Source organism: Phocoena sinus, chromosome 5 (assembly GCF_008692025.1).
Source record: "Phocoena sinus isolate mPhoSin1 chromosome 5, mPhoSin1.pri, whole genome shotgun sequence".
Classification (NCBI taxonomy): Eukaryota; Metazoa; Chordata; class Mammalia; order Artiodactyla; family Phocoenidae; genus Phocoena; species Phocoena sinus.
Genome location: NC_045767.1, coordinates 123,110,070 through 123,125,877, shown reverse-complemented (window position 1 = coordinate 123,125,877; position 15,808 = coordinate 123,110,070). Strand labels below are relative to the sequence as shown.

Below are 15,808 nucleotides of genomic sequence, written 5' to 3'. Positions count from 1 at the left end.
GTATACGTTGGTTTGTGTTATATCCAGATAAACTCACTGTTTTTTTTTTTTTTAGTCTGACCTACTGACGTTGGCACTTGACTGCAACAGTGTAGTCGGAATACATACTGGTTTCTGAATTCATCTTCATGAGAAACATTTATTTCTTAGGTTTCCATGTAATGACAGCAAAGCATAGATTATAAAACAGCCATCCCATTATATATGGTTTATATCCAGTGAGAGGGGATTCTTTGGAAGAATTATTTTGTAGCAGAAATATTTGTGTATGATTTCAGTTTAGTCAATTTGAGAAAAGCACTGACTTCTTAAAGCAGTTTTTAAGCAAAAGGGGAGGCCATGCTAAATGTAATACCATTAGTATGCCTCAGTTTGTCAAAGTTTGATATTATTTTTAGTTCTTTTATTTTAGTAAGTTGCATATATTATAGTTTAAAAAAAGAAACTTTAAAATTCTGGCTTCAGTTTTACACAATTTTATACATTGTGTAATCACTGTGGCAGGTGGCATTGTAAAGTATGTTTTTAGCCCAGTAAAACAACTTGTTCATATGTGTGTTACCAAAAAGAATTGCCATGAAATTTTTTCATTTGTTTAGAGGTGCTCAAAATATCTTTCCAAGTTCCAATATTGGTAAATCATTTTTTGGTTGTTAATAAAAACTGACCATCTATTGTTTGTATGTACATCTAAGCTATTGTAATTTATAATCATTATGCTGTGCTTTGGAGTTGAGCTGGTCATAAATGCTCAGAGATTCCTAGTGGTCTGGAGTATTTAGTGTACTTCAAGAAGATTTGAACTGCTCTGAATAGATAGGGATCACCTTGGGACAACAAAGAACTCCTGAAGCAGATCTGGTTTGAAAATGAAACCCCTTCAGATATTGTTTGTTAACTTAGAGCAACCACTATCTAAATCTTCTTAGATGCAAAGCAGCTTGATTTTTAAGATCAAGTAATTTATTTTTAACTTCATTAGAAACACAGTATAGTTTCCAGAAATCAATTTTTATCTTAAAACTTTTTTTCTTAAGAATGAGCACACACACATAACATAGATTGAGAAATTTTGAATAGATTTTTTTTTTGAAATGGCTTGCCATTCCTATATGATCTTATTACTTAATAGTATCAATCCTCATAATACTTGGTCACAGTTGCATGATACCTCTGCTGCTAGAGGTTGCTTCTAGTTACACTCTAGTGTATGACAACTCGAGTGTAGTTGTCTAGTATGACAACTACACTCTAGTGTAGATGACAGCTATGTTTTAAAGACATAATTTATAGCGTTTATCCTTTTAATCAGAGGCTTGTTAAGGGCATGCCACTAATCCCTACTGGTTAAAATAAATGAGATCCATTTAAATGGTTGTTTACTGCTTAATCGTCACATTGTTTTTTTTTTTTTTAAGTGACTGGCTGAGAAAGTGGATTAGAGTCTTTCTTTTTAAATAAATATCTTCAGAAATGCAACATGACCCAACAGAGATATTAACTGGCCTTATATTTCTTCTGGTTAGAAACTTGACAATGAAAGAAGATTGTGTGAACCAGAGAAAAAAAGAAATTGGAAGTTGATCTGTTCATCGTCACTCTGCTGTGCACGTTATATAATAATAGAAGAGAAGTGTTAGCATATACTTGTTAGATTTGGATTAATTATAAAATATAATTATGGTTAAATTTGTACATACAAAAGGAACTCTCTAAAAATTAGCGTACCTGACTATGTGCTGATGTTCAAAATCCAGAGTCTTAGTAAGAAGTCCCAGGGGCAAGTTTAACGTGGGAGCATAGCTATGACCATAAATTGCAGTAAAAGATTTTGATATCTTTTAGATAAAGTGTTCCCCTATATAACAGATTTAAGATGGATTTGAGGCAAAGGAAAAATAAGTAAAAGAGGAAGTATCTGTGAATATTTCTTCCTTTTTAGAATTGTACTCTCAGTGTCTAATAATAATAATAACAACAACAACAGCAAATTTCTGAAACTAGGTACTGTTACGTGTCTACAGTGCTGATAACTGAAGTTGAAAATGTGTGAAAGCAAACAAAACCTTTACATCTATTCCCCTCCTCCAACTCCTCCCCCCTCCCCCCCCTCCTCTTATAACATCCAGGTATAAGAAGATAATGATAAATTAGGTATAATAAAAGTTAATGAAAAATTCTTTTGGTTTATGTTAGAGACTATCAGCAAAGAAAAATATGACGCCACTCATTTTTGTGTACTTACTTCATGAAGTATTTAGTAGGGTTGTAATGATACTTTTAGACAGAAATGTACTCTTCAGATAGTAAGCCATCTTAAACATTTTCATATTAGATATTTATTTTATTAAGGGAGGTTTTTTATGTAATTGAGAATCTTTATATTTTTAATTAAATATGTTCTTCTTTTCAGAATTTATGCGAATTCCATGTGTGGATGCAGGATTAATTTCACCACTGGTGCAGCTGCTAAATAGCAAAGACCAGGAAGTGCTGCTTCAAACTGGCAGGGCTCTAGGAAACATATGTTACGATAGCCGTAAGTGTTGAAATAGCAATGGTACACTTATAAATTTTGTTTAAGAATTACGATTTTCATAATAATTCTGCTTTTAGTGTTAGCACTGTCTTTTCTAGGCTAAGACATTAATGTGAGCCAGTATGACTTAGCTCTGCTTATGTAGCTGAATCGATGGAAATTCGGGCCATAGTATTCTTTTATCTAAGACTTATCTGAAATGAATTCTTTTTCTCATATCACAAATGGTATTTTCAGAGGAAAATAAGTCATTTTCTAAGAATTGGAGCTTTTAATTTTAGGAAAAAAATATATCTTTTCAATTAGGTTTTATTGAAGTACCATCTCTGCATGAGAATACTTCTGAACACATTTTTTAGTTTCTAAGTCTGTCCAAATACATTTTTAATTACTTGCAATTCAGTAAAGCCATTCATAAAAACCATTATCTTCTCAAGAGCTAGATTGGCCTATTGCATCTTGCATTGATTCCATTCCTATTTGTCATAACGTCATTGTCATCCTCACCACTTTATATAATATACTGTTTTACTAGGCAAAGAGAAAGCAAGAACTTGGGTATGGGTATAGATATTGGAAAATTTTTACATTTTCTACTTTTCCTTCCCACGTATATGCAAACAAAATACAGAAAAAAATCTTGAGTATATTCAGTTTAATTAGGCTTATCCTGATTTTCCTTAGATTTCTGAGACAAAAACACATTTTTTAACATTCACCTTTAAAGTCTCCTAAGAATTTAGTTCTATTTATACAACTAGGATAACTTTTATTGTTTATTTTCCCCATTGAGTTTATGTACAAAAATCATAGATAGCTCTTAAAATACACAGTGTTTCAAAAAGTGATTTGTGCATATAAGCCAGACAAAATAAAGTCATAAACATATTTATTTATAATAAAAGAAAGAAGCAGGAAAAAAGATTGAAACTACAGCTTTCAGTTATAACTTCTCTGTAGCAGTGGTGGTAAGACTAGCCTCATTTATTCTTTCCTTTTTCTGGAATATTATATATTATATCTGAGGACACGGGATGTCTTTTAATGTGAATTTTAATTGGAGAATTTCAGTCCCTAATGCTGCTTATAAATTTACCTATCCGTGCCTTCATTCCAATTCTTACTATCCTAGGGTATTAGCTTTGTTTATAAAATCCTAGTGCTCTATGTTTATAACTTGCATTTTCATATTTAGGATTTTTATTAAACACTATAGCTTCTAACTTGCATTTTCATATTTAGGATTTTTATTAAACACTATAGCTTCTAACGTTAGCTTTCAAGAATGAATGTGTATTTTATATGATTAATTTTAACAATATATATTTAATAGACCCCTGTAGAGTAATAGGCAAAGATTGATGGCAAGTATTTGGAGAGTATAATCATTACTCTTTTTATTTTTATCTTCTGTGTTTATTACTAGAATTTAAGGCTATCAAAAGTATTCTTTAATCTTTGTTCAGTTTAGATATTCTTGAATTATGCATTGTTTGAACATCATAGGAATTACCTGTTTTGAGTACTTTTGTCCTAGAGTTTCACTTAATATTGGCACAATGGAAGAAATACCCATAGTGATCTATTGTCTCATCTTGCTATGATTTTTATGGGCACAGAGTAGTTTTATTTCCTGTATATGCTAAAGAACCTTGAAGTTAGTGTAATAAATGTCTAGTTAATAAGTATCATTTTGATGAAACTGAAGTCCATTATTATGCTGTTTATCATATCCATTTACTCTGTTCTTATGAGGTATACAGTATAAAGTCTGTGGATATGCTTTAGGCTATGAAGTTAATTTTTTGTTTCATTTATTTGTGAATATTTATAACCACTTTATTCTCATTCAATTCAATGAAAATTATAGTTAAATAGAAAATTAAGCATACCGAATACAGACTTTTTATACATTTAAACCTTGTTTAAGTAAAATGAAGTTAGTAATCTTAAAAATGAATAAATATAAGAAGTGATTTATTACTGTAAATCATGTGGTAAAAATGTGTTCATTGTGCCATGCTGTCTTAAGCATATAATTTCCATAATACTGTATGCTTTCTTATCCTTTTATTTGAAATTAAATCTATGTCAGTTTATGAGTGATTTCTCCAGAATAGTTGTAGGAAGAGTACAGCACCTTTATTTTAATTACAAGAATGATATCAAAGTCTATAAATGTGATGCTGTGTGGTTGATTTTTTAATTTACTTGAAATGCAGTGACATATTATGACAAGCAGGAGTTTGAAAGAACCCAGAAATTAGATTTCTCTCTTTAAAAAGTATTGAATAACTTCTATTTTAATTAATTAACCTTCTTCCCTCTTAAGAATGTAATGCTTCATTCCTAAACGGAGAATAGAAAACTATAAATGACAGCCTTGTACATACAAGGAATCTTCTTCTTACAGATAACATGTTTTTTAAAATTCACGTTTGTATTTTATCAAACTTACCCATAGGACTAATCAGTTTATTCTTGTTTTATAAATGTATTCCAAATGAATAATTTTTTAGTGTGGGTTTATTCAGAATTTTATTGGGCTTACAACAGATAGTAAAATCAACGTATACATAAAGTAGCAGGGGAATTCAGTATTAGAGATAAAAATGTGAGAAATTTGTGCATATTTTATAGATTTTTATTTTGATACTTAAAACGTAAGGCAATTTGCCAGCATATGTCAGTTAACAGTTCTTTTTGAAAGGAGAGCTCTAACTGTAGAAAGAATTACACTTACCACGAAATTCATGGAAATTTTTTGAAAAAAGTAGGTCAGATTTCAGATTTCCCAGCTTTGACAGTGCCCATTTTAGGGAACTCTTCCTAATGGAAGGAAACTGTCTTATATATCCTAACATCAGGTAATAGACTGATATAACTGCTAAATGGGACAGGATGAGGCTTTGTTGCTGATGAACTTTTTGAATCCCACCCAGTCTCTCTCTTGCATATAGAGATGAAAGCATCAGCGAGTGGGAACATTTTTCATTTAAAATGCCTGGTCTTTTTTCTGTGCTTCCAGAGAGCTGCCAAGGCATTTATGGATTTCTCTTTCGAAGTATCCAGACTTCTGATATAAGCAACGTTTTAACTCTTTGCCCTTTAACTTCTCCAAAATAATTCTTTTTATAAGAAGTTTGACATCTTTTAGATCAAAGAAGAGAGAAAAATTATATTTCAATTTGGAAAGAAGTCAGCAAAGCTGTGATGGGATATGCTAGGGGATATGATTTTAGATAACGTAGTATTACATCTCAGCAGTGCATACATTTGGCCTGTTTAATTACACATTTCTCTCAAAGGTGATATGGAAAAAAATGAGCCCCTTTTTCTCATTACCTGGCCATTTTTGTGGTATTCTCTTCTTTTAATGATTAGTTTTGTTTATATAACTGTGCACATTTAAAATTGCTTATATAATTAAATGGTCTTATAGTATCAAAGAGCTTCATGTTAAATTCCCCCCCCCCCCCGCATGTTTATAATTCATAGGGATAAATTGGTGACTGGAGACTGAGCTTTCTCTGTTTGTAGATGGTACTGCTTGAGGTCAGGAAATGATTGATATCAGAAATACTGGTGAAAAGTCATTTAGTAGAGGCTAAAAGAACATGATTGCATGAAATTAAATATTTGTGCCTTTTTGTATACCAGAGAAATAATAATATAGAATTCAAATTAATTAAAATTAAACAAATATACCTCTTTACAGAAATGAAATTAGTGCTTTTGATTATGTAATTAGTCCTATTATTAGAAAGATGTGCACTTAAGAAGCTTGTATGACATGCTGTCTTACATGATATAAAGAAATTGAATTCTTGCTCACTGATGAAGAAATAAATCTGCCAAAATGAGGCGGTAATCAGGCTTGCCAAAGCCATTGTTTATGAGGTAAACTAAATATCGTTTATTTCAATGACTTCAAGAAGTGTAAAAATGAAAGGATGCCCAAGTACATGCATGGACCTATTTATATATTAGTGATTCTAACTGTGCTACACTATTTTTAATGTAAGGGATGAAGAAAAAATTTATTATTCTGACTGCAAACACTGAAAAAGAATTAGCAATAATTCTGTAATATTTCATAATGTAAGTTGGTTAGATAAGAATAATACAGACATGCTTTGAAATTGCCTAAGTAGTCAGAATATGTTTGCAGCAGTTATATTAAACACAGAACTATTTATATCTTACATTTAAAATGTTTGTTTCAGTGATATAAATTAGGTTAAGTGTTTGATTATGTTATTAAAGAGTTTGCAGGTGTATAGATTTGTCCTCCTTCTTTTAGTATTCAATTTTAGAGTAGAATAGAATTATCAACCAATAAGTATAAAAAGAAGATTCTTCAGCTTTTACTAATCAATCTGTTGTAATTTTTAATAAATTTATTATCAGAGTACATCATGTATATAAGAATAAACAACTGTATGCAACTGCTTTTAGAGACAGTAAATATGGCTATTATCACATGAAAATCCTCTCTTGTAAAGATTTCCTACATATATAGTAGTTGGAAATAGATTTTGTTTTGTAACCCTATCATAAGCTCTATAAAAGGTTCCTGCCATTAAAGAGCTTTTAATATGGTGGAGAAAATAAAATGCACAAAGGAACACAACTTATGGACAATTACAGAGTACACACTAAATATGTGGTTTTTGATCAGAATGAAAATAAATGGGTGATGGGAGTAGTATTTGGAGCCATTTTTAAGAAATTAAGCAAATGGTACATTGCTTATAAAATATAGTTTATTTTTAAATTAATAAAATTATAAATAAGTAAAATTTTAGTAAGCTCTCTGGAAGGCAAAATTACAGATTGATAAGATTTCCAGATCTACCATTTACTAAGTTATCATTTAATCTTTCTGAATTTTAGTTCCCTCATTGGAAAAGTGGACTGTTGTATGGATTAAATAAGGTTTATATATAGATGTACAATATAAATTATGAACTGCTAGGCAAAGGAAATACGTAGCATTTATGTATGATCATTTGTCTTACTCAGTTTGGGCTGCTATATTAAAATACCATAGACTGAGTGGCTTAAACAGCCAACATTTATTTCTCACAGTTTTGGAGCTGGGAAATCCACCCCAGATCAAAGCAGTAGTAGATTCAGTATCTGGTGAGGACACTCCTTGTTTGCCCACAGCTGCCTTATTGTATCTTCACAGAGAGAGGAGAGCTAGAGGAAGCAAGCTCTCCTGTCTCTTCATTGAGGGTTCTACCTGCATGACCTAATTACCTTCTAATGTCATAACATCAGGGGTTAGAATATAAACATATGAATTTTAGGGAGACACAAACATTCATTCTATAACATTATTGTTTCTAAAAAGTAGGCTGTGACATAATGCAATGCATACACTAATGTACTCAGGATATATTTTTTTTAAGTATAAAGGACAGAATCCAAATAAGGAGAGGCAAAGATAAATCTAGTAAGAGTCAGGGATAATATACTTACCATAATGAGCACTAATTTAATTTGAGCATCTCAGTTGCCAAGGTGAAAAACTTGATATGCTATGTAATTTTTATTTTATGCTAAGGAGAAATTTTCTAGCTCTTCAGTTAAACAAAAAACTGTTGAGACAAATTCTAGACGAGATTTATCATCAGGATCTCATTAGCTTCTTAGATGATTCTGTATACATTCCTCTTAAAATCTGCAAAAGATATTGGTTTGCATTAGACAGTATCTTCAATAATGGTTCTAAAAAATTGCTCAAATAGTCTTCATATGATTGTTTCTTATACCACATCTTTAACAGAATCCAAGAAATAATACGGAGTACTTTAGCAAACGTAGTTCTATTTGGACAATATAGCCCAAATGTGGTGTTTTTTGGTAGTTGAACTTGATTCAAGCATACAACTTAAAATTTTCAAGAAGTTTTGAATATATTTCCTAGTTTATTTTAAACCAAAATACAGTTCTACTTTGCATTCGTTATACCTGCTCAATTTCTGTGTTGTGTAATGTATCCAAGTTCTATTTTCTGAGACCAAAAAATATAATTACCTTTTATTTTTAAGCCTGTTACCGATTTGATAAAATTTGATTTACACGATAGTGAATATTTAAAACTACCACAGTTACATGAATCTATACACATGATAAAACTGCTTTGAACCATACATGCCCACACACATATGCAAATGCATATAAAAACTGATGAAATCTAAACAAGGTCCATAGATTGTCACTTTCCTGGTTGGTATATTGTATTAGAGTTATGTAAATATTACCCTTGGAGCAAGCTGGTTGGAGGGTACATAGGACCTGTCTGTGCTAATTTTTTTTTTTTTTTGCAACTTTCTGTGAGTCTCTAATTATTTCAAAATTAAACCTTTAAAAACCTCCACATTTCTAAGAGGCATACATATAATCTGTGGGAAATGACCTTGTTTCTATCAGCCCTACTTGAGGGAGTGGGAAGAAGAAATGTATATAACATAATTACAAACTTATATACATATACACGTACATATAAACATTTAAAGTATGACCTACAACAATAATTTTCTTTTTATTGGATTTATATAATGAAAGTGGAGGACAAAATTGCCTCTAATTTTTTCTCCCTCCAAATTTGACTTTAAGGGAAAAAAATCAACCAAAAAAATTGACAGCCCTAAAATAAAATTTAGGGAGAGACAGTTCATACTTTTGGGACCTTGATCAGAACAGGTAATCAGTAGGTTCTGCCTTCTATGCATCCTGTAGGGATAGATTAGGCATTAGCACTCCTAGTCTCGGGAGGATTTCTGTGTTGGGCCACAAGCCTCTACTTCAGGTGAGATTTCTGGTGAGTCAGGATCAGCCTGTAAGTAGTTTATAATTTACCTTTGTTCTGGAAAAACCAAAGCAAATAGTGTGAGGGGGAAAATGGTTTTGCTGGTAATCACTTCTGTTTAATTGTTCAAGTGTGTCTCCTGTGTTTAACGAGTTAATAGTGCATTCACGGTAATGAAACGTGTGAGTAAAATAGGACACAATGATGGTGCTGTAAGAGGATACACAATAGAGATCTAGGAGGGAGCTCATTTGTGTTTGAGCCCTCCCAGTGGTGTTAATAGAGGAGGAAGCAGTCAATCTGCAGAGTATCTGGACATGTGGAGAAGGGATTAGGAGATTATTCAGGAGCACAGAAACGCATTTTAAAAGGTAGATAATATAGTAGAGAGATATGTCTGGAACCCATATTGGAGAAGGGCTAGTACAGTGGGGAGTCATTGGAGGTATTTGATCAAGAGTTAAATGTGCAGATCGATCCCATAGAAAAAGTTAATTTGAAAGAGATGTACATTATAAGATAGGCAGTTGCCCTTAACAAGAAGTATGTATCTGAAACACTTAGCGGACTTTTTCAAAATACATTTTCTTGGCCACACCCTAGATGATTCTAATACACATTCATACTTAAAAATCATTGGACAGTGGACTAGATGAAAAATAACCAGTTAGAAGGTTATTGTTTCTTTTCAAGCTTGAAGAATAAAAGAGAGAATAGAAAGGAAGAGAGGGTGTGTGTGTGTGTGTGTGTGTGTGTGTGTGTGTGTGTATAAGAATCCAAGAAAGTATCAGGTAAGAGAAAGGAGTCCATGAGTCCAAAATTCAAATCTGGATAATATCAACAACAGAAATAGATCTCAACCAGGTGGATATGTTTGGAGGCATGTTGAATTTGAGGTGCTGTTGTCACATTCAGGTGACAGAGCTTTGAGATTCACGCACTTAAAAGTGATGGTTGACCCATGGGAATAGAAGAAATGTTTAAAGGAAAGCGTGAGGAAAACAGCCACATTTTGAGTATAGAAGAAAGGAAGGAGCTTATGAAGAAGCACTGAAAGATTCGAGGAAAACGATTTTCTTGTCATGGATTCCAGAGAGTTGGGTGATAAACACTGTCAGATACTGCCAAGAAAAATACTGAATTTTGTCATTTGGTTAACAGACATTCATGTTTTAAAAAAATCTCTAAGTCGAGTCTTGTGGAGAAAGAAATAGAATTTCAAGGGCTATGGTGAGTAATGAGGAAATGAAAAGAGGGTATTAACTTTCTAGAAATTGAATGAGAAAAGAAGAGACAGAAGCGGTTTGTGGGAAGGGCAGCATTGTGAGAGTAATTAAAGTAGTAGAAACAGGAACTTATTTGTTGGGCTAGGACCCTACGGACAAGGACAGAGTAAATTTCCTGGAGTAAATGATTGATGGGCAAAGGTCATAGATGAAAAAAGAAGAAATGAAATCTTTGGTGTTAGAATGGGAAGGGACATTCTTCCTTAGAGAAAAATAACAACATAGGTGAAACTATAAAAAAACAATTTACAGTAGTACAGAGAGCAGTCAAAAGAGTGCTTCTGGCATGGCCTCCATCTTCCCAGTAAAGTACAAGTCAAGCTCATTATTAAATAGAAGTCAGTTGCAAAGTGACAGTAAGAAGCTTTGGTGTGGGGAAGGGATCAGAGTTGGGGCTGTGAGGCAGATTATAAGCAGTCATAAGGATATGATTTTTAGGTAACCAGATGGTAGTGAAGGTTTACTGTAGGTAGAGATCTTGATTTTGCATTCATTTATCGATTTGTGTTGTGCACTTACAATGTATGTAGGCTAAGGAGTTGTTTTTGTGCTGGAATGTGTGGACAGGAAAGAGCCACTGGAAGAAAACTTGAAATTGGTATTTTCAGTTCCATAGAAGGGTTCAATTTGTATTGGAAGGAGAGGAGAAGTGAGGTAGAGATATCAAAAAGCCATTATAGTAGACCCAGGTATGATACAGTAAATACTGACTGGGGCAGAGAGAATGAAATTGAATTTTGAAGTGAGATTGGATTGATTGTCATTAATTTGGTTGGTTCTTGCAAAGTACTGTACTAGGTTTAAGCAATGTTAAATATTTAGTAACCCTTCAGATAGTTTATACTTTGAGGAACTATGATTTTTCCATTTTTGTGCTTCATATTACATTCAAATGCCTTTTGTTTATTAAAATGGTATTTAAAAATCTAACAGTCTATAAATTTTTACCTTCATAAAACTTGTATGGCAAAGAACACATTATATATTTAGCTGCTTTTTTCCAGTACTTGATTAGTTCCCATGTACCATGTTATAAAAAAGCTAATGCCTTGTTAAAGAGATGGACTAATAGTTTACAGGTAGTTGTGATCAATTTTAATAGATAGGAAAGTAGAGACAACATGTGAGGGAGCATTGTACATGGCAAAAGTATTAGATGATTTTTTCTTTTTTTGAACTCAATAAGAAGTCATATATGGTTGCCAAATTAAATTTTTTGTGTGTGTTCCTTGGATACCAGATTCTCTCCTCTCCTCTGAGTCAAAGCCTAAATGGCATTTGGAATTTCCCTTTCCTGATTTAAAAAGGGTAGGGAAAGTCTTAAAAAGGGTAGGGAAAGTCTAATTATGAAGCTCTGCAAAAGTAAGATTTTTTGTTTGTTTTTGCTGTTGAAATCTGTTTTTTTCCCAGACCTTTACTATCCTAATTTCACCTGTTAAAGATAAAGTTTATGTATAGACACATTAAACATAAAATGTCTAGTCTGCTTATTGAAACCCTGTCAATACATAGTATCCTCTGCTCTTAATTGTGTTCTGTTTTAATTTTTCTATTTTTCCTCTTTGTAACCAAGCTAAAGTACTGAAAACTTTCTCTATTTTTAATCAAAGTTATCCCTACAGCGTGTCGGGAGTCTTTCCCTTGGTTGGGAAGGAATATAAAAGATAAATACTATTTAAAGAATAATTCACTTTCTTCTTGCTGAGTGGAATAACGTACCTTTTGAGAAACTGTGCTGTTATCAGTTTAAGTTAAATTCTAAATCATTACTACATACACACGTGAGCACACATGCAAATACATATACATCGTCTAGGGTAGTTTTTTTTAAAGTATGAAATAGTTTGATACAAAAGCGTCTCATTTAAAATAGTTGGAATAAAATTTAATTTTGATCTTGAGCAATTAGACTAATAAATTGGAGCAGTAAATTATTTACATTGTTGCCTGAATGCTGTTCAGAAGTCATTTAAGGTAATTTTATGAAATAACTGAGTTTAATTAATAATTTGTTTATAAAATACAGATATTCAGTCTTTTGCTGATACAGTAAGTCCCCTACATATGAACCTTCAAGCTGCAAACTTTCAAAGATGCGAACTTGCATTTCATCAGCATCAGGTGTGAGTGAAACTGCAGCTTGCTTTCCGTCTCCTATTGCTGACGATCCTTCAGCTCTGCCATCTCCCACCTCCCTCTCTCCTCCAGTCAGTAACTCTTCTTGCCTGTTCACTTGATGTCAACCCCTGTAGGCCAGCTGTTGTACTGTATTACTGTACTTTTCAAGGTACTGTACTGTAAGATTAAAAATGTTTTCTTTATTTTTTGTGTTTGTTTTCTATGTATTATTTGTGTGAAAAGTATTATAAACCTATTACAGTACAGTACTGTATATTCGATTGTGGTAGTTGGGTACCTAGACTAACTTTCTTGGACTTACGAACAAATTGGACCTATGAATGCACTCTCAGAACAGAGCTTGTTCATGTATAGGGGACTTACTGTAATGTAGAAATATAAAAGCCTGGTAAACAGAGTAACTTCAGTGATTCCTTTAGCAAATGCAGTGTGACTTACGGATGCTCTATTATTATATAAAGGCTTTTTTTAAAACTTAGAGTTGTCAACAATTTTGACTGATGTGAGAAATCTATTGGTCTATATAAATGAATACTGATATCAGTAGGCACGCCAAAGCTGTCCATCAGATGCCGTGCTGTGACCTAATTTTAAACTGCATCTGTGGAACTAGTGCTTTCCTCTCTGATCCTGCATTTTAAATGTAAATATATAAATATTTGAAATTATCCTACATTAAATAAAGGCAAATTTTAAACCTGAATATAATACTGTGCCACCAAATTGCAAGCTTTATGTTTCCTTTTGATATACGGGTATTTAATGGTCATGCTGTTTTTTTTCTTCATGACTCATTTTTGTAATTTCACTGGTGTAATATTTATAGCTTTTGCTTTTATATCTAGTCTTTCATGCATTTTACCTGCACCTGGATCATAAATAAGTTGTTTTTTTGAATTTCAGAAAAGATGTTGATGGGTTTAAATTTTTCATTTGAATGCTTAAAACGTATTTGAATATGTCTAAGGTACATAGTAGAAATTACCTATTTTGACAAAATTATAGGGGAAAATGTAAGCATCAGAAGTTAATTTTCTTCCCTAGTAGATTTCATAAGTATGTTTTGACTTTATCTTGAAAAGCAAGGCAGGTATGTCTATTTACCAGTACCCTGCTCCTAAAAAATAAAATAGCGCTAGGCAAAATTAAGAGACAATATATTAAGAGTACAAAAATCCTTTATAATCTTGTATATCAGAATAGACAATATGTCTGACTTACAAAAATATGTTACTACTCCTAATGATTTACATCATGACTACAACTTATTTTTTCTTTTTCATGCACCCATAACAAATAAAATTATAGTTTTTGTAGGCTACCAACTTTTTTGGGTATGAAGACTTCTTTTCAGCACCAAAAATAATTGTCCTTCCCCCACCTTTGAGGATATTGCTCACATACAGTAATGATTTATTTATTATGAAAGTTCATTTACACCATGTAGATTCAAAGGCTAGAATTTTTACATTGGGGGATAATTCTTTGTCATTTACAAAATGTTTATTTTGAATCTAGTCGTATGATGCTGAAGATTGCAAATCAAAAGAGACATGCCATCATAGTAAAATAGCTAACAGAGATTTAACCTGTAAACTCTTCTTTTTTAATCAGCCTTCTATATGACATAGGGAAAAAAACTATCTCTACTAAGTGAGATTAGAACTAGAAACATGACTTTATGTCATTGAAGGTATGTATTTATGTTCCTCCTTATAGAAAGTCTCAGTACATACACCATGGGTCATATGATTTGAGTGGTTTTTTCCAGTAATGATGATGAGTAAATCCCAGGAAATTCTCGTTCTGTGCCTTTGTATTATTTCATGTATATATATGCACCAAATACTTTAATCAACAAATATTGATTGAGCCCACTGTGTTCAGGGCATTGTGCCAGGTGTTGGGAATCATTGAAAATAAGAGCGAGAAGCCCCTTTGTGGGTATTGCACAGGAGGAGATAGATAATAAACAAGTAAACACTACAAAAAGAAGATATTTACAGATTGTGATAATTGGTATCAAGGAAATAAACAAGATGATATAATGGAGAGTATCTGAAGGTGAAGAAAGTTCTGTTTTTATCTGAGCTGAAGTCTGAAAAAATGAGAATAAAGTAGCAATTTAAAGAGAAGGGGAAGAATATTCCTTAGAGAAGTATAGCAATTGCAAAGCGCCAGTTGAGGCCAGAACTTAGTTTGGTCAAAGCACAGGAAAGAGCCCAAGGTATATGAGATGCAGTAGACAGGGAGAGTGTTGGATAATAAAGTGGGAGAAATAAATAAGACCTAGATCATAGCCTTTTGGACCATCGCAGAGTAATGAGAAGCTGTCAAAGGGGATCTGGCATAGATTTTTAAAACATCACTCTTGGAGCTGCATGAAAAGTGGGTTGAGAAGAATGGAAGAGTATGGAAAGGAAGTGTGGAGACCAATTATAAGATTTGTAGCAGTCCAGGCAAGAGATAATGGTGACTTGGATTAGGTTTGTGGTAGTGAAGATGAGGGCCATCAGAATAATTTGAGAAATACTTAGAGTGGTGGATGAATCAGGAATAAGGGTAAAGAAGTCAAGAGTGATTCTTAGATTTGGGGCTCGACCAGAGGATGGGGTAGTTTACTGATAAAGGAAAGAACAGAGGTTATTTTGTTATTCTTTCTGAGTATTGTTATTGCTGCTTGTTTTTGTTTTGTTTTGTTGTTGGCAGTAATAAATCTGAGATTCTTAATAGAGAGATACAAAAGGAAATGGCAAATGGTCAATTTCTATATCTTTATATTCGTACACACTTTGGGGATAAACATTCATAAAGTTTAAAACTCTCTTGTTTAGCAAAATATTCAGATGTTACTTGGATAGAATATGTGGATTCAAGGAACAAGCTTAAGGGTATAAAGCCATATAGAATTCATGAAATTTTTTAAAAGAAGGGACTTTTAGAAGTCATCTAATCCAACCCTGCCATATTTTACAGATAAGGAAACTGAGGCCTGAGAGTTCACATGACTTTTCAGGATCAACA

At 32.6% G+C, this 15,808-nt stretch overlaps 1 protein-coding gene across 9 annotated transcripts in view; it reads left to right on the top strand.

The window, feature by feature from the left end:
* Nucleotides 1–15,808, top strand: part of RAP1GDS1 (Rap1 GTPase-GDP dissociation stimulator 1) — a 156,705-nt gene that overhangs the window by 59,018 nt on the left and 81,879 nt on the right. For all 9 annotated transcript variants that reach the window (XR_004349940.1, XM_032632211.1, XM_032632210.1 and 6 more), the window contains one exon: nucleotides 2,414–2,539. Coding sequence is in view for 8 of the 9 variants with exons in the window: in XM_032632211.1 (XP_032488102.1) it covers nucleotides 2,414–2,539 (126 nt within the window). In the remaining variant the exon portion in view is untranslated. The remainder of the gene's footprint in view (nucleotides 1–2,413; nucleotides 2,540–15,808) is intronic.